The following is a 19,555-nucleotide window of genomic DNA, read 5'->3' as shown; positions in this document are numbered from 1 at the left end:
AGACAGAGTGTACCTAGGCTGGAAGCCAGAGCTTAGAGCTTCTTTCTGTGGTTACCTGTATGACATATTTGTGCCAATAATCCTGTACTGCAGAGTTAAAATAAGGAAAGATAATTGAGCATGTATGTAAGAATATGCTACACAGCAATAAGTGTAAGATATAGTAGACAAAGACTGGGAGACATCTGTCTGAATGGGGAGGAGAAATTTACAGGGTGAAAAAAGCTGATGCTTCAGTGCAGTTAACCTTCATTCCTATCTGGGAAAAAGCTGGCTTCACTGTTAGTTCTTCAGTAAAGTTGCTTGTGGCACAAATTCATGTGTGCTTTGGAAATTCCAGTTCACAAACGTTTTCATAAGGTTTAGGGCTGACAAGGGGAGCATCTCAGGGCTTCTACTTTGCCTTCAGTGTTGTTGACACAGGAATGGTCCTCCAAAGCTAAAAAGGTATTGCCCTTACCCTGATTTTTTCACATACAAGTTGCCAGAAGTTATGCAAGCCACCTATCTTTTTCCCTTCAGTTTGATAAAGGGAGAAAACTCATTCCTATTGTCCTATCTGTGATAAACCTGCATAAAGTTTGTTCGACTGGTTTGAAAAATACAAAACAATAAAAACAATAATATCTGTGTTAAACTTTGGTGGAATTTTTGGTAAGTGATCTATTTCTCAGATTACAAATTAAATAGCACAGGCTAATATGGCTAGGATTCAACATTAGATATGTTATAACCTCCCAAAAGAAAACAAAAAGTCTATACATATAAAAGAAAATGTATATGTTTTGTAAGAGAAAAAGAAGAAAAGAGCACAGAAAGTTAAAAATTAAAAAAAAAGAAAATTTAGATAGTGAGAAGTGATATCAATAAAATGGCAAAATAGGACTTTCCAGTGCCAGTTGGCCCCCCAGGTCAGACTCCGTAACCCCAAGACCCATGCCAGTACCCAAGGACCTAGCCTCCAGACCAGTACATATAAGCTGGGCCTCATAAACCCAGACTCCAGACCAGCCTCCAAGGCAGTAAGTTCTGCTCTAGCACCAGGTCAGGTTGGTCCCCACTGCTCGAGGCTCCAGTGGACCTAAAGTCCAGGTCCACACCAGTAGATATCACCTCATACCTGACACCAGTTAGAATGTCTATTATGAAAAAAGACAAAGGATAACAGATGTTGAGAAGAATATGGAGAAAAGGGAATCCTTATACACTGTTTTTGGAAATGTACATTAGGACAGCCATGATGAAAAACACTGTGAAGGTTCCTAAATAAGTTAAAAATATTGCCAAACAGGGTGGCTTAAAACTGTAATCCCAGCACTTTGGGAGGCCGAGGCAGGCGGATTACCTGAGGTCAGGAGTTTGAGACAAGCCTGGCCAACATGGTGAAACCCCATCTCTACTAAAAATACAAAAATCAGCTGGACAAAGTGGCACACATCTGTAGTCCCAGCTACTCGGAAAGCTGAGGCAAGAGTGTCACTTGAGGCCGGGAGGCAGAGTTTGCAGTGAGCAGAGATTCCACCACTGCACTCCAGCCTGGGCGACAGAGTGAGACTCTGTCTCAAAAAATAAAATTAAATTAAATATATAAATTAAAAATAAATAAATAAAAATAGAACTCCATATGATCCATTTGTATACGTTCTAGGTATATAACCAAAAGAATTAAATCATTATGTTGAAGAGCTGTCTGCACACCCATTTTTATGACAGCAAATTCATAATAGCCAAGGTATTAAATCAATGAGAGTGAATAAAGAAAGTGTAGTAGATATAAAATAGAATACTATCCTGCCTGAAAACAAGAAGGAAGTCTTAATATTTTCAACAACATGGCAAACCTGAAGACATTTTGCTAAGTAAAAGGGCACAGAAAAATAAATACTGCATGATCTCATATGTGAAATCAACATAAAGTGAATTCATAGAAGCACAGAGTAGTCGAATGATATTTGTCAGGGGTTAGGAGTAGAGAGAAATAGGGAAAATGGGGAGATGTTGGTCAAAGAGTACAAAGTTTCAGTTGGAAGGAACAAATTCAAGAGATCTATTCTACAATATGGTGGCTATAGTTAATAGTACTGTAATGCACACTTGAAAATTGCTAAGATAACAGGTCCTAAATGTTCTCACCACAAAACAGGCAAGTATGTGAGTTAATGATCTGTTAATTAGCTTGAATAAGAATTGCATAATTATGCATATGTCAAAATATTATGCTGTATATCATAAGTACAATTTTTTTACTTATCCTTAATAAAGATGGGGGGTGATTTTAGTAGGTGAGAAACTAGGATGCTACAGGAAGTGTTCCAAATCATAAAATTTCCACAGTAGAAAAGAGTTCAAAGGGCTAAGCTATGTTCTTTAAGTTTTTAAAAATGTGTTTTTATGTGATGTTTTACCCTACGTGGTCCCAATTGTTTGCTAAAAGTTATTTTACATACACGATTCTTGGTTCTTCATTTCTTGGGTAAGCTTAAGGACAAGGGCACATGCCTCATATTTTTCATGCCTAGTTAGAAATAAAGGAAGAGTCACAGATGCAGAAGGAAGATAAAGTCAGCAGAATCAATGCAATTGCAAGTCACACTAGAAATTGGAGGGAAGTTCCGAGATGTGTTTTTATTTTTATAATTTAGGAAACCGTGTGCGAATCAATCATATCTAAATTTCACAGGCCTCAAAAGCTACAGCTGACATTTGAGTTATACAGAAAACTCAGGGATTGCAAGTATGTTACTTTATAGTGAATTCTCCTTTAGTAATTTTTCCACTTCATTTGACTGTCAGTTTAAATTGCGCTAGGTATAGCACCATTATTTCAGATGAAGATGGTTGACAATAATATATAGAACAAAACAACAACTTCTATGAAATATATTTATTTGAAACACATATATTGACATACATAATATACTTATTAACCATAAATATTCAAATTAGATCAAGTTTTAAAGTAAAAGTAAACTATCATTTTCCATATGACAGCTTGTATCATAAAATGTTTCCAATATATTTTCACATAATTCATTCATACGCCCATTTGCTTCAAGTCATTTTCAGAGCCTAGCGCTCTATTTGCCTCAAATGTTCTCCATAGTTCCTTAGGTTATGCAGTTGCTCCAAGCATTTACCTCACCTAAGTGTACCAAACCTATGATGACCATTTCTTTATAAGCTACATAGCTCTGCTTTACCAGCCCCTTTTACTTCCTGTATACTTCTCACTGCCTTGCAAAAAAGAGGGATCTCAGATGCTGACTTCTGCTACACTGCTTCAAAGACTCTCTTGCTACAATTCATAAAACTTATCGTCCTACTATTGATATTGGCTATGAAAGAATATGGACCAAAATTCCTCTCAAAATTTACTATCCAACAAAGAAAAAGCAGTGTTGGAGAAAAGGATTTGAAGTATTTTGCTGTGTATTCAACTAAACTAAAGATAGAAGAGAAAAGTATTCTGCCCAAAAAGCAAGAAATTAAAAGACATATTGTAGAGATTTTTAAATTGAGAGTATCATCTTTTCATAGGAATTATAACTTCACTTTTATCAAGATTTACAACAAATTTCATGCCTTATTTTCAATCAAGAAAAGTCTGTCTTGGATTCATTAGGTTTGTGCCATGGAAAAACATCGCTATAGATGTTTTATCTTGATTTTACATAGCTGTTTTCTCCACAAGTGAATGGTATTTAGGCTGACTGTGTTTTATTCATACCTGTCACCAGGAACTCCAGGACCTTGTTAGAGTACATGCTCAGCAAGTGCTAACAGAGTGAGTGAATAAAAGAATCGTTGATAAATAAATGGAAGGATGAATCATTGTGAGGGGAGACTCCATTTTATTGTTAATATGACACGTACACAGGCTCACTTCCACCCCATTAGTCTCTTCACTGCCCCTCTTACATCTTTGTTTCTGAGGGTGTAGATCAGAGGGTTAAGACTAGGTGTGACAACAGTATAAAAGAGGGCAATGAACTTGCCTTGATCTTGAGAATTTCCTGATGGTGGCTGGAGATATATGCACATGGCCGGAATGAAAAAGAGAGATACAACCATAAGGTGGGCTCCACATGTTCCAAACACTCTCTGAAGCCCAGTGGTTGATTGCATCCTCAGTACAGCCTGGACAATGGCACCATAAGAAGTGAGAATGAGGACAAGAGGTATGAGAACAAAAACGGAGCTTGTGATCATGAGGGTCAGCTCATTGGCATGGGTATCAACACACGATAATCTCAGAAGTGCTGGAACTTCACAGAAAAAGTGATCTACTTGGTGGTGTCCACACAGGGGTATCCAGAAGGTGAAGGAGGAATGAAGTGCTGAGTTGGTAAAACCACTTACCCAAGAAGCCACAGCCAGCAGGTAGCAGAAACGAGGGTGCATGAGGACAGTGTAATGCAAAGGTCTACACACAGCTGCATAACGGTCATAGGACATCACCACCAGTAGGACACACTCTGTGGTTCCCAGTGCAAGAACAAAGTAAAGTTGAATCACGCAACCAGCATAAGAGATGGTTTTTTCCGGGCCCCAGAGATTAACCAGCAACTGAGGGATAGAGCTGGTGGTGTAGCAGAGATCCAGAAATGAGAGGTTTGAAAGGAAGAAGTACATGGGAGTGTGGAGATGGGAGTCCAGGTATGACAGGGTAATGATGAACAGGTTTCCTACCAGTGTCATCAAGTAGAAGATCAAGACAACCACGAAGAGAACTACTTCCAGATGAGGCCAGTTAGAAAATCCAACTAAAATAAAGTACCCCTCAGAGCTAGCATTGACTTTTCCATCATCATTCATTTCCTATTACCTGAGAGAAAAAAAAAAGAGGCAGGTAAACTCAAAAAAGAGTAAACAAATGATCCAAAAACATCAGCACACTTGAATAAAAAATAAAAGCCAGTTTGAAGGGCTTGCCATCATTTAATTGTAGGACAATTTAACCATTAGTAGTAATGAATTTAACAAAAGAAGAATTATAAAGCTCATACTGATATAAAAACTAAAAGAATAAATACATGAATGGTGAAGATAAAGCTATTCCGTACAGTAGATCCCTAATTAACAAATATAGAAAGGGTGATGGTCTTAAGAAAAACATAAATGATTGCAAAAACTAGTGGATAAAAATTTGATGGGGAACAGGATATGTACAAATCTAAAATAGTCTAAAATATCTCCTCGCAAATTTCTTGTTAATTTCAAACTGAAAAACAGTGAAGTTCATAGTAGAAAAACCTGGCAGACACCACCATAACCAGGTGGTTTTACTGATCTTAAGATCGCCTGTATTTGCACAACCAACATCATGAGCCTGCTGTGATGATGCTCTGAACAGGACATGATGTCACTTCAGTGATATTTGTGTTAAACATTCTAATAATGCAGACTAATTCTAATAATGAAGACACAGGAGAAAAACTCAAATTGAGAGAAATAACTTGCCTATACAATTCAGAACTATCAAGCTTAAGTAGAAAAATAAAGGGTGAGGAACTGGTCCGGATGAAAGGAGACTAGAGAGACATGATTTCTCAGTGTACAATCCTGCATTTTTTCAAAAACTAGCTATTAACAAAATTATTGAGACAATTTAAGAAATCTCAGTTTGGACTTGATTTGGGTACTGTGCTGGACTTATGTAAAGTACCATCCTTTTTCTTAGACAAAAAAACACTGAATAAAGTATTTGGTGTAAAGGAAGGTATCATCTACAACTTACTCTCAACTAGTCCAGAAAAAGAGATGATAGATAGATAGATAGATAGATAGATAGATAGATAGATAGATAGATAATAGATGATATAACAAAGCTTTGGGGGGAAATGTAAACTAATACTCAATCTGGTTAAAGGGTAAATGTTAGTCTTTTATACTACTTTTTTGCAACTCTTCTCTAAGTTTGAAATTTTACCATAATAAAAAAATACAAAATAATTTTTTAACTTTATATTTTATTCAGATGTTTGCCTTATTATAGAAAAATAACTATCAAGTTCTCATTCATTTTAGGGTGACATCTAGGTAAACGGTAATTGAAAGAAATTCCTATGCTAGCTAAGGAAGATAATTTCCATAAAACACAAAATCTTTCTTTGTTAGTAAACAAGGAACTTTAGTTTTCTTTTCACCATTTTCAGGCTATTTCCTTAAGTGTGATTGTGGAAAACGTAATCATTGTAACCCCAATAATCTTACACATGGGTGAAAAGATATGTTGAAAATATTGAATTTAGTCGTTATTTCAAAATGTTCACCTAAACAAAAAATGTTTAGCTTCAATTAGATAAGAATCTGATTTTCTGATTTGTTTACTTGGACTCAAAATGTATTCCTAAACTGAAAAATTGAATACAAATAGAGAAGACACAGACAATTGCTCATCGATGTACGGATATTCATGATATGAACTCAGCTAAAACTCTGGGGAGAACAGTGATAGAATACTTTCTAAAGGATGTGTGACTATAACTGAATTTGAAAAGATTCAAACTTTAGGGAAAGGAAGATAAAACTTCAGTGAGAGAACAGAGAAGGAAGGAAAGGTGGGAGGGAGGGGCAGGAAAATGGAGAAGAACCTGAGTGAAGGTCTTAGAGTTGCAGGTGTGTCTGTCACAGGGTTCACAAAGCTGAACCACACGGCCTGAAGAAGCTTTCTACATGATGTATTATTCTCTAGGACAATAATTTAGATAGTATATAAATTCTGAGCATGAGCTATAATTAGTACATATTTATTCTCTAATTTAGAGAGTTCTGAATATTTAATGAATCATTAAGTGGCTGTTCATCATTTAATACATTGCGCCCAGTGAATCTCATGCTACATTTTTTGTTAAAAATAAAATAATATCTTACAAATAGTTATGACTCCTAGGTGATGCTTTTTCTCCAGTGAGTTTTCAGTCTTTCACAGAAAAAAATAATACTTACTTTTGTTATATAGTTATTGTGTCAGGCATAGTAACCCACTATTTATCCCTTTTTCTCTGAATTCTTCGCGTCTTCCAGCTTTGCCATGTGCCGTCTATTTCATTACTCCCACAGTCAGTTATTTTTCTTATACCTCCCAATTGGCTATGGCACAGGAAGAAAGAAATCATTGTGGAGCCACCTGTGATTACCTCTTTTGGGGGTCTCTTAATTGCTCATGTTTTATAAATGCAACTCCTGAAAAAAATGTCAGGAGTAGCCAATTGGTTGAGTTTCAGCAGAAAAGTTTGGAACATTCAGTTTGGTCCCAAGATTAAAAGATTGACCTCAGACCCTATTAATAGACTTGGTAATGTAAATAATCATTAGCCAGTTGTTACACTCATCTAGATTACTTTCAGCTACTTAGAAACCATCCAGGAAAATTAGTCTGCACATTGTTTTAACAGAAAATGTTAAAACTACAGCTGAATCAAAAAACAGCAATAGTCAAAGAGTAAATCATGAAGATTACTTCACTTAAAGGTCATAGCCCTAGAGGGAAGATGAAAATTTTCCAAGAGATTTTCAAAAATTTCTCTAGAATAGGAGATAATACATCATGATAAATATGAACACAAATGTTATAGTTACTTCCTCTCATGCAGATATAATTTTCTTTTTTCTTGTAGTTCCCTCGATAATTTAGTACATTAACTAAAACAAGAGGCAGCTGTGAGATATCTTTGCCAATTGCATGACCCATCCTTCAGCAGTCTTACATAGGGAGGTTAGAATGAGATATGAGATCAAAAAGAAACAAAAAATTACCAGATGCAAGTAAGGAAAAGGTAGGAATTTTTCTGGGTTAATTTTCTTCTTACTGTTGGGGCAGAAAATAAAAGCCTTATCAAAAATTAAAAGCCTTATCAAAAATTTAACTTATCCTTAACACAAAGAAAGGATAAATGCTTGAGGTGATGTATACTCCATTTAGTCTGCTGTGATTATTACACATTGTATGCCTGTGTCAAAAATACCTGGGTCCGGCACTGTGGCTCACGCCTGTAATCCCAACACTTTGGGAGACCAAGGTGGGTGGATCTCCGGAGCCCAGAAGTTCGAGACTAGCCTGGGCAATGAAGTGAAACCCTGTCTCTACAAAAAATAAAAAGGAAGAAATTATCAAAAAAAAATCTCATGTACCCCATGAATACATATGCCTAATGTGTACCCACAAAAATTAAAAGTTAAAAGTTGCTTTCATGGACTAGGAATAAATGATCCTCTCTAGTTTTGGAAATCAAGTATAATGGAGGGAGAAAATGACATATTTTCCCCATCCCCATGTCACTGGCCAAGTTTTTTATTCTTATAATAATTCTTTATACTCTTACCTAGTACTTAAGCAGTACTCAAACAATGCCTTTCACTCTGTCCTTCCTGTGTCTGTCCACATTCCTTGTATATTGTCTTCCCAACTGTTTCCCTCATCATGCACAGACTGATCTGATCTCTGATTGTTATCACCTTGAAATCACCAACATAAATGCCTACACTTCCCTCATCTACTACATCATTTAGGAAAACAGTCTGAATGTAACTATGACTATCATTGCTATAGAAGAGAAAGCTCTGAGTCTACTAAAAAATTTAGTTTTACCCAAAAGATAAACTTATGAGAGCTTTCAGTGTATCAAGGGATGGGCCTTTATCTTAGAGTCCAATGGGCCCTTTTTGGAAACAAAAGAATGTGACTTGTTTTCCTTGACTGGGGCTACTGGGAGGGTAAATCCCAAAGCGGCAATTAATGCCCTTCAAGGAGTTGTCCTGGTTAGAACAGTTTCTCAGTGATGCTCTTGGCATGATGCCACATTGTTGTACTAAGATAACAAGGAATCTATAGTCCAACCATCACTGAGAAAAACGCTTTGAGCTGTATTTACAGGGAAAGGAATGGTTTGAGTTACCTGAAACTTCTTCCCCAATTCTTCAGTATGGTAGGGGCCAAATTTGAGATGTAGCTTGTCAGGTAGTCTAATTTGGGAATGGGGAAAGGCATGAAACATTTTTAAAAAGCAAATATAAGTACTACATTATACATATTTGTTTTATTAATTTGAATTCTTTAATTGTGTCTAACATCTCTAAAATTCAAGGCCAAGTTCAGCCCTGCAAAGGTGTTAAAAATTACCTTTGAAGACCATTCAAACTATACTCAGAAGGTCACTACCAAACTCAGAAAACTTTTAACAAAATTATTTAATATTTCCAAAATATTGTTATCAAAAATTTATTTTGATGTCTTGTTAAAAGCTTTGCTGAAATATATTAAAAAGTTAAATTAGCTGTGATAGCTATCTCCATCTCGTGTTTTAAAAAAAAAAGCACATCATGAGTTTATAAATTAATGAGAATTTTTCAATTGTTACATTGCATCTAGGTGATACCATGTGTACCAAAGTCTCGGTATGAAAATCAAGTCACATTTACAATACAATTATGTTTTAAAGTCAGTAATTTTAAGCGCATGATCAGGTATTTTCCTGTCCACTTATGTGAAGCAGCTGAAATGGTCTTGGCTTCAGTAGTCTTGATTGCTGCAAAAACGCAATATGAAAAACATGTAAACATTATCCTCTATGCCTAGTGCATAGTCATTCAATACATGCTAGCTGCTATTACCATTATAGTGAATTTTAACTTGAACTGATATTTTAACAAGGCATTCTACATTATTTCTTCATCCTTTATTTTAGATATCTAAAATATTAAAAATAAACATCTATATTCCCATCATTCAGAATCATCAACCATAAATTTTGCCATTTTTATTTTTAGCATTTTGAGCACATAAAGTGTCACAGATAAAGTTCATATCCCCTTTAACTGTCACTCTCTGACACAACACTAAATCCAGAGACAATTACCATGAGCTTGGTATATATCACTCCAGTTTACTTTAAAATATATTAAATGTTATTTAAGATAAATATGATTAAATAGTCATATAATCATATGCTTAAATTTCTCTGTCTTATTGGAGAAGAATTTAACCAGTGATCCTACAACTTGTGGGGACTAGCAGAATTCAATCAGTTATCAAAATTCAGGAAATGTCTGATATCCTGGTCTGTAGGAGATTGTACCAAGCTCCATTATTTTTCATGTTTTGGTAACTAGACTTGTAGGAGAGTTTTTAGCCCCTGCCAATCTACTGGGTACCAGCAAATGTTAACATTTTTAGGTGTGATGTTAGTAACTTGTGAAAATACAGATGGCATAACATGATTTAATTACAGCAAAGTATTTCTAAGGCAGTAACTCTCAACTTTTTTCTCTGCAATACACACTCGGATAAATAAAACACAGTGAAAGTCACATCTGAGGAATCAAAAGGAATAAATTATAGTAAATGATCTCTGCTGAGCTTCTTTTAATTCGAGTGTTTGTATAGGAGGAATGTGAATTAGAGTAGATCACAAACTATTAAAGCATTGTAGATGGGAAGCTCAGTCGGAGTTGAGGTCTAGAAAATTCACATATACACCATGGAATACTATGCAGCCATAGAAAAGGATGAGTTCATGTCCTTTGCAGGGACATCGATGAAGCTGGAAACCATCATTCTCAGCAAACTATCGCAAGGACAGAAAAACAAACACCGCATGTTCTCACTCATAGGTGGGAATTGAACAATGAGAACACTTGGACTCAGGGCTGGGAACATCACACACTGGGGCCTGTGAGGGCGGGGGTGGATGTGGGAGGGATAGCATTAGGAGAAATACCTAATGTAAATGACTAGTTGATGGGTGCAGCAAACCAACATGGCACATGTATACCTACGTAACAAACCTGCATATTGTGCACATGTACCCTAGAGATTTGTTTGACCAAGGACTTGAGTTCAGAATATACGAAGAACTTCAAATTCAACAATAAGAAGACAAATGATGCAATTTTTAAAGTGAGTAAAATATTTGAACAGAAACTACACAAAATAACGTATAAGAAGCATGTGAAAAGCACACAAAATGATAGTCAACGTCGACATCCCTCAATGCAAATTATAGCCACAGGTAACCTAACTTAAGAGGTAAAAAGTATAAAAACTGACAACACCAAGTATTAGAAAGAATGTGAGTTCAGTTGGAACTCTCATACACTGCTGTTTGAAGTGAAAATAGAACAGCCACTTTGAAAACATTTTTGCAGTAGTTCATAAAGATAATATACACTAAGCATGTGGTCCTCCTGGAGAGGTACAAATAAAAGGTATTTACCCAAATTAAGTGAAAACATGCATCCACACAAACACTTGCATACAAATTTTCATAGCAGCATTATTCATAATAGCCAAAAATTTTAAATACTCCGAAAGCCCATCACAGATAAATGGATAAATTGTAGCATATTCATATAATGGAGCTCTAACAAGCAATAAAAAGGAAAAAGTAACTGATACATGTAGCAACATAATAAATGTCAAAAACATCACACTAAATGAAACAAGCCATACCCAAAGATTACATACTGCATGACTGCAATTACTTGAAATTCTAAAAATGGAAAAACCAAGTACATTTAGAGAAAATTAATGCTGCCTCAGCCTATGACTAAAAGCGGAGAGTTAACTACAAAACAAAACAAGTTCTTTGGGGAGTAATAGAAATGTCCTACAATCTTGATTGTGGTGGTATTTACACAATTATACATTTGTCAAACTCACTGAACTGTTCTTTCAATTTGATATTGAGAGACCTGTCTTTGAGACTCAAATTTGCCATTTATTAGTGTGTGCGTTTAGACAAGACTACTTAATCTTTCTGAGACTCAATTTCCTAAACTTTAATGTAGGAACAACAATGTTTATATCTTATTTTTCCTTTGTTTCAAGAGGCTAATAGTCAACAAAGCTTTAGGGTTTCTATGATGACCAAAATTCTAATGAAACAAAGTATATTAATGTACTTTATAAGTTGTATAGTACTGTTACAGCATAAAGGATTATAATTATACACTTTTTCTGATCACTTATTAAATCCAATATTTGATGTCTAACAAAAATACAATGAAAAGAAAATATGAAAAACTTCATTGAACTATATACTTAAAATGTGTAGATTTCATTGTACATAAATTATACTTCAATAAATTTGAAAAGAAAAGAGTCTTGTAGATCATGAGAAGCTGGAGTGACACATGACATATTACAAAATGGCAAGATTTCCATGGAGGCAGGAGGAATCTATGTTCTCACATTTTGTGAAGTCTTGTGAGATGTGATGTGATAACAATCCCACTGGGTATTTATCCAAGAAAAATGAAATAAGTATCTCGAAGAGGTATCTATGCCCCCGTGTTCATTGCAGCATTATACATGATAGCCAAGATGAAGAAACAATCTAAGCATCTATTGATGGAAGAATGGATAAAGAAAATCTGATCTCTCTCTCTCTCTCTCTCTCACACACACACACACACACACACAGGAGAGAGAGAGAGAGAGAAATAGTATTCAGCCAATAAAAAGAAAATCCTGCCATTTGTTATAACATGGATGAACTGGAGGATATTGTGATAAGTGAAATAAACCACACACAGAAAGACAAAAAAAGTATGATAACACTTACATGTGGAATCTAAAAAATTTGAACTCAAATAAGAACAGTGGCTCACGCCTGTAAGCCTAGCAGTTTGGGAGGCCAAGGCAGGTGGATCTTTTCAGGCCAGGGGTTCAAGACCAGCCTGGTCAACATGGTGAGAACTTGTTTCTGTTAAAAATACAAAATGAGCTGGGTGTGGTGGTGGGTGCCTGTAGTCTCAGCTGCTGGGGAGGCTGAGGCAGGACAGTTGCTTGAAGCCGGGAGGCAGAGGTTGCAGTGAGCCAAGATCACACCACTGCACTCCAGCCTGTGTGACAGAGTGAGACCCTGTATCAAACAAAATAAAAAAACTGAACCCACAGAAGCAGAGAATAGAATGGTGGTTGCCATGGGCTGGAGGGTGGGGAGTGGAGAGACAGTCAAATGGTACAAAATTTCTGTCATAAGATGAACACGTTCTGGAGATCTAATGTAGATTAGAGTGACTATAGTTAATAATACTGTACTGTATACTTGAAATTTGCTTAGAGATTAGATCTTAAGTGTCCTGACCCTCCCTGCTCCCCCTACACACAGTAACTATGTGAGATGATGGATGTGTCAATTTGATTGTGGTAATAATTTCACAATTCGGTTTGATTTATATATAATCACATTGTGCACATTAAATATATGTAATTTTATTTGTGCCTCAGTAAAACTGGAAAAAATAAAATCAAAGTAAATAATTTTTTTAATAATGCTATTCAGCAAAGAACAAGGATGTTAAGAGTTTTAAGCTGTCTTCAATATGTCATTGACTAAGCTAACTAAAGCAAATTAAGCACATATTCTGTTTTGTTTCATTTAATAGCATTGTCTTCCTACAGGAGCTATGAATTGGTATTTATTTTCAGAGTTTATTGCCAAACTTCTTGTTTTGTTTTTGATTTTTAAAAAGCGAAAGATGTATACAATTTAAAGAGTAATCAGAGTATATTGTTTCTGATTTTTAAAAGCTATGTTAATTTATTAGCATTAACCCCATTCACAAATTAAGCCATGTACAGATACTTCATCTTTTATCTTAAGTTGCCATTTTTCCCAACAGAAAGTGCATTCTGTTCAGACAAAATACGTTATATTTATACATGTTACCAAGAATTTCACAAACTGGGAGAGAGTGCACATTCAATAAGATTTAGCTAATGAAGAATAAATTAATGAATAAATGGACAGAAGAATGAATGAGCCATTTTAAAGAGATATTAGTTTACTGTTCACTGTGACAAGTATGTAGACCTACAGGGTAAATTATATAACTTAATGTCTTTTTTTAATATATACTTTAAGTTCTAGGGTACATGTGCACAACGTGTAGGTTTGTTACATATGTAAACATGTGCCATGTTGGTGTGCTGCACCCATTAATTCGTCATTTACATTAGGTATATCTCCTAATGCTATCCCTACCCCCTCCCCGCTCCCCACAATAGGCCCTGGTGTGTGATGTTCCCCTTCCTGTGTCCAACTGATCTCATTGTTCAATTCCCATCTATGAGTGAGAACAGGCAGTGTTTGGTTTTCTGTTCTTGCAATAGTTTGCTCAGAATGATGGTTTCCAGCTGCATCCATGTCCCTACAAAGGACACAAACTCATCCTTTTTAATGGCTGCATAGTATTCCATGCTGTATATGTGCCACATGTTATTAATCCAGTCTGTCACTGATGGACATTTGGGTTGATTCCAAGTCTTTGCTATTGTGAATAGTGCTGCAATAAACATACGTATGCATGTGTCTTTATAGCAGCATGATTTATAATCCTTTGGGTATATACCCAGTAATGGGATGGCTGGGTCATATGGTATTTCTAGTTCTAGATCCTTGAGGAATCGCCACACTGTTTTCCACAATGATTGAACTAGTTTATAGTCCTACCAACAGTGTAAAAGTGTTCCTATTTCTCCACATCCTCTCCAGCACCTGTTGTTTCCTGATTTTTTAATAATTGCTATTGTAACTGGTGTGAGATAGTATCTCATTGTGGTTTTGATTTGCATTTCTCTGATGGCAAGTGACAATGAGCATTTTTTCATGTGTCGGTTGGCTGTATGAATGTCGTCTTTTGAGAAATGTCTGTTCATATCCTTTGCCCACTTTTTGATGGGGTTGGTTTTTTTCTTGTAAATTTGTTTGAGTTCTTTGTAGGTTCTGGATATTAGCCCTTTGTCAGATGAGTAGATTGCAAGAATTGTCTCCCATTCTGTAGGTTGCCTGTACACTCTGATGGTAGTTTCTTTTGCTGTGCAGAAGCTGTTTAGTTTAATTAGATCCCATTTGTCAATTTTGGTTTTTGTTGCCATTGCTTTTGGTGTTTTAGTCATGAAGTCCTTGCCCATGCCTATGTCCTGAATGATATTACCTAGGTTTTCTTCTAGGGTTTTTATGGTTTTAGATCTAACATTTAAGTAACTTAGTGTCTTTAAAAAGTGAACTTGAACCAAAAAATTATGATACGTCCTTTACCATATAATAAACAGTGTTATTCTTTATGTTTACCATTTTTCTTTGCTGTGACTATTTTTAGCTTCATTTAAGGTTTGTTCAATAACCAAAAACTTCTTTAGCGTACGTCTTTGCAATATTGCCCTTCTCTTTCTGTATACATCAATAGTCAATTCATAATTTAGCACACTGTTAGAAATATTTCCAACATTTTTGAAATAATCTTCTCATAACTATTCACATACACATTTATTTATGTTAAACCACAGTACACAATTTTCATGGAAATAAATATAGAATTGTAAAAGACCAGAGTGGTACTAATCAAAAACTTTATCTCAACATAGTATTTCAGAACTAAATATTAAAAAGAGCAACAAATGGGAGACTGAACTATTCTATGTTTTGTGAACTGTTAGACGAAAAACAAATCACAAAGAAGCAGGGAAAACACCTTTCAAAATGGACAAGACCCTAAGAAAAACAACAACAGCCAACATGATTTCCCTGTCATATTCCCCACTCCCACCCCATTAGCCTCTTCACTGCTCCTCTTACATCCTTGTTTCTGAGAGTGTAGATTAGAGGGTTAAGACTAGGTGTGACAACAGTATAAAAGAGGGCAATGAACTTGCCTTGAGTAGGAGAATTTTCTGATGGTGGCTGGAGATATATGCACATGACTGGAATGAAAAAGAGAGATACAACCATAAGATGGGCTCCACATGTTCCAAACACTTTCTGAAGCCCAGTGGTTGATTGCATGCTCAGTACAGCCCAGGTAATGGCGCCATAGGAAGTGAGAATGAGAATGAGAGGTATAAGAACAAAAATGGAGCTCATGACCATGAGGGTCAACTCATTTGCATGGGTATCAACACATGATAATCGCAGAAGTGCTGGAACTTCACAGAAGAAATGATCCACTAGGCGATGTCCACATAGGGGTATCCAGAAAGTAAAGGAGGAATGAAGTGCTGAGGTAGTAAAACCACTTACCCAAGAAGCCGCAGCCAACAAGCGGCAGAAACGAGGGTGCATGAGGACAGTGTAATGCAAAGGTCTACACACAGCTGCATAACGGTCATAGGACATCACCACCAGTAGGACACACTCTGTGGTTCCCAGTGCAAGAACAAAGTAAAGTTGAACCATACAACCAGCATAAGAGATGGTCTTTTCCGGGCCCCAGAGATTGACCAGCAACTGAGGGATAGAGCTGGTGGTGTAGCAGAGATCCAGAAATGAGAGGTTTGAAAGGAAGAAGTACATGGGAGTGTGGAGATGGGAGTCCAGGTATGACAGGATGATGATGAACAGGTTTCCTATCAGTGTTATCAAGTAGAAGATCAAGACAACCACGAAGAGAACTACTTCCAGATGAGGCCAGTTAGAAAATCCAAGTAGAATAAAGAAGTCTTCAAAACTTGCATTTTTTTCCATCATCATTCTTATTTTTCCTGTACCTAAAGAAAGAATCACATAAACTCAAAGTCTGTCCATGCACTGTCAATTGCTCACTTGCAAACAGATTGGAGAAAAAAGTACCCCAATTCCAGATAGTGCGCACCATTATGACAGTAGAATTTTTATGCAGTTTCCTTTATATGCTTCATTGAGATATTTTTCCAGCTGTGGATACCAGCAATAGCTTTTCAAGTTACTGAGTTATTTTATATACATCTCTGAGTTAACATTTGGATAAATGAAGACTAAGATATTCCATAATCAGAAAGACAATATTTAAGAAAATAATTTTATATTTTTAAAAGTTAAATTGATTTTTTTGCATTTTCAGACTATTTCCAGTTTTGCAGTTACAGAGAAAGGAATAACTGCAGTCATAATAATCCTACTTATAGATAGAAATTTCCCATGTTAAAAATCAATTAGGTAGTCACTTTAAAATATTAATATTAACTGAAAAGAATTAATTGAATATGATTATAGAAAGAATTAAATGATATTCATTTATTTATGCTAGCAGTTTATTTCTAGACAAATAAAATAACGTGCAAATGAAGGTTTAAACAGACATATGCACACACACACCAACTTATAAAAGTTCACAATATAAGCAAAGCTGATTAATAAAGCAAAATAGAGTCGAGATATCAGTGATATAATGCTTCCAAAAGTAAATGGGGGGTGTAATTATTATTGGAAGAGAAAAAGATTACAGAGTCTAACAAAACCATAGGGAGGGGTAAGAGAGAAAGGAAGAGTGTTTCGATGCACAACAGTGAAGAGGAGATCTGAATGTGGCATTTGAAATTGAAAGAATGTATAACACAGATTGTTAGACAGGGATAAGAAGACTTAAACATGGTTTCTAAAAAATTTTATATGCTTTAGGCCAATAACTGAACTATACTTTAAATTCTGAGTCACAATTTATGATTTGTATTTCTGGGTTTTCTTCAATATTCCTAAATAGCATTGCCATCCCCCTTCTGCTCCCCTCCTGCCACAGCCAACTCTTCCTCTCATACTCTCTGATAAAATATGACAAAAGACAAATTTATTTATACCTGACTCACCTTCAGTGTTCTGAAAAACTTTTAACGACTCAAATATTCTAATCTTCACTCTTGAAAAAGATGTAAAAGTTTGCGCAATTAGTTGAGTTACAGCTGGAGAACTAGGAACGTTGAACTTGGGCCAAGTCTGCGCAAATGCTCCAGACAGGTACAAAGATATCTGCACACTTTTCCATATTGTTGGTAATGGAATGATTATTACTTTTTGAGAAATCCTGAAAAAATTGCAAGAATTTTTTAAAAAATTTCCCTAGGATGAAAGGTAATATTCTGTAAGATACTTGAACTCTAATGCTGATATTTTTGCTAATGCAGGCATAATTTTCTTTCCTAATGTAGCTGCCTGAGTTCCCTACTATAGTAATTAAAAGGTGAAATCTGATATTTTTCTGTTGTATAAACCGTCTTTCAGCCTTCTTCCAGAGTTGATAAAAGGGATAGGAAATAAGGGACAAAAAAAAAACCCTCATGTAGAGACAAGTTTGTAGCTTTGATTTTCTTCTTGGTGGAAAAGAGGGAAATGAAGACCCTATCAAATGTAGCTTCTATGAGCTGTGGAATAAAATACCTTCTCTCTTCTTTTAAATCAAACACTGTAGGGAAAATGGATGGCTGAGTGTCTCTTCTTTCCTCAATTACTACTAAGAGACATTTTCCCAATTCGTGTCTTATTCATTCCTTTATACTATATCTGGTTTGTTTTCTTACTTTAATTTTTCACTGACTAGTAATAATTGTATATATTTATGGAGTACATTGTAATGTTTTGATATGTATATACATTATAGAATGATTATATTAAACTAGTTAATGTATCTATCACTTCACACCCATCATTTTTTTGTAGTAAGAACATTTAAAATCTACACTTCCTGCGATTTTGAAATATGGAAGCTGTCTACCCCTTAAGAAGTGCACCAACTTCTTTCAGTACTGACCCTCCTGTGCTTGTCTCTGTTCCCTGTCACTCTCTTCCTGACCTATGACCTCATCATGTATAAACTGACGAAGGGGCGCTCTGGTTGCCGTACAACCTAAAAACATCAACCTAATTGCCTTCTTATAACATTTTTGCCAATGTTTTAAATCTAACTATGGACAACAGAGTCTGGAAATAACTGTGATTGTCATTGCTACAGAAAAGACAGCCTGAGTTTGTCCAAAAGATCTGCTTTTTAGCAGAATGTGGGAATACTTTAGGGCATTCAAGGCATCAGGGGATGGACCCTTTATCCCAGAGCAAATGCAATCTTTATGGAAACAAAAAGAATAATGGGATACTCTTTCGTTAATTGGGGCCTTTGGGATTATAAATCTCAAAGTTGCAATTAATGCCCTTCAAGGAGTTGTCCTGGTGTGATGTTCTCAGTACAAAACTCTTCACAGAAATATCTTCAGCATATGTTCAGCATGATTCACTGTGATGACAGTGAATTTATCACCAACAAACATGGGAAAAGATGCTGTGAGTTATATTTACAATAAAGGGAATGGGTTTTACTGAGCCATCTGATTTCTTTTTTCAGTTTTCCATGGGGCTAAGGGTCGAATTTACAAGACAACTGGAAAAAAGGAGTTATTTCAGAGCACTCAACAGAAAAACTAGAATACATAAAGACTAAACTGTGTATCTGTTCCTTACTAATGGCGTGCTCTTTGAGACTGACCTATATTATTTATGCCTTCCCAGTTGTCTTTTAAATTCAATTCCCAGATTTTTCCTGCAACAGGTTAAAAATATCTTGAATATTACTCCAATCTTTTATTTTATTTTAATTGACAAACAATAATTCTATATATTGATTAGGTACAATGTGATATTTTGATATATATATGTACAATACAGAATGATTAAGTCCAGCTAACACAGTCATTACCTCACACACTTATTTTTCTTAGAGTGAGAACATTTAAAATCTACTTGTTTAAAACTAGCCGGGCGAGGTGGCGGGCGCCTGTAGTCCCAGCTACTCGGGAGGCTGAGGCAGGAGA

The 19,555-nt window shown here is 35.7% G+C and overlaps 2 protein-coding genes across 2 annotated transcripts; both read right to left on the bottom strand.

Moving 5' to 3' along the window:
- Positions 1–1,867: 1,867 nt before the first annotated feature.
- On the bottom strand, positions 1,868–8,562 carry LOC103221899 (olfactory receptor 2J3). The gene is made up of 4 exons (XM_007973332.3): positions 8,325–8,562; positions 7,968–8,085; positions 7,759–7,810; positions 1,868–4,825 (listed from the first exon to the last, which is right to left on the bottom strand). The coding sequence occupies exon 4, from the start codon at positions 4,813–4,815 to the stop codon at positions 3,880–3,882; it is 936 nt and encodes a 311-aa protein (XP_007971523.3). The 5' UTR covers positions 4,816–4,825; positions 7,759–7,810; positions 7,968–8,085; positions 8,325–8,562; the 3' UTR covers positions 1,868–3,879.
- Positions 8,563–15,417: 6,855 nt separating this feature from the next.
- Positions 15,418–16,511, bottom strand: LOC103221900 (olfactory receptor 2J1). Its single transcript, XM_038005682.2, has one exon. The coding sequence runs from the start codon at positions 16,470–16,472 to the stop codon at positions 15,534–15,536; it is 939 nt and encodes a 312-aa protein (XP_037861610.2). The 5' UTR covers positions 16,473–16,511; the 3' UTR covers positions 15,418–15,533.
- Positions 16,512–19,555: the final 3,044 nt, after the last annotated feature.

Source organism: Chlorocebus sabaeus, chromosome 17 (genome assembly GCF_047675955.1).
Source record: "Chlorocebus sabaeus isolate Y175 chromosome 17, mChlSab1.0.hap1, whole genome shotgun sequence".
In the NCBI taxonomy this organism is placed as follows: Eukaryota; Metazoa; Chordata; class Mammalia; order Primates; family Cercopithecidae; genus Chlorocebus; species Chlorocebus sabaeus.
This window is presented reverse-complemented; position numbering and strand designations above follow the sequence as displayed.

What these genes read in the sequence shown, in the direction of transcription:
- LOC103221899 (XM_007973332.3), bottom strand. Translation starts at nt 4,815, where the DNA reads ATGAATGATGATGGAAAAGTCAATGCTAGCTCTGAGGGGTACTTTATT.
- LOC103221900 (XM_038005682.2), bottom strand. Translation starts at nt 16,472, where the DNA reads ATGATGATGGAAAAAAATGCAAGTTTTGAAGACTTCTTTATTCTACTT.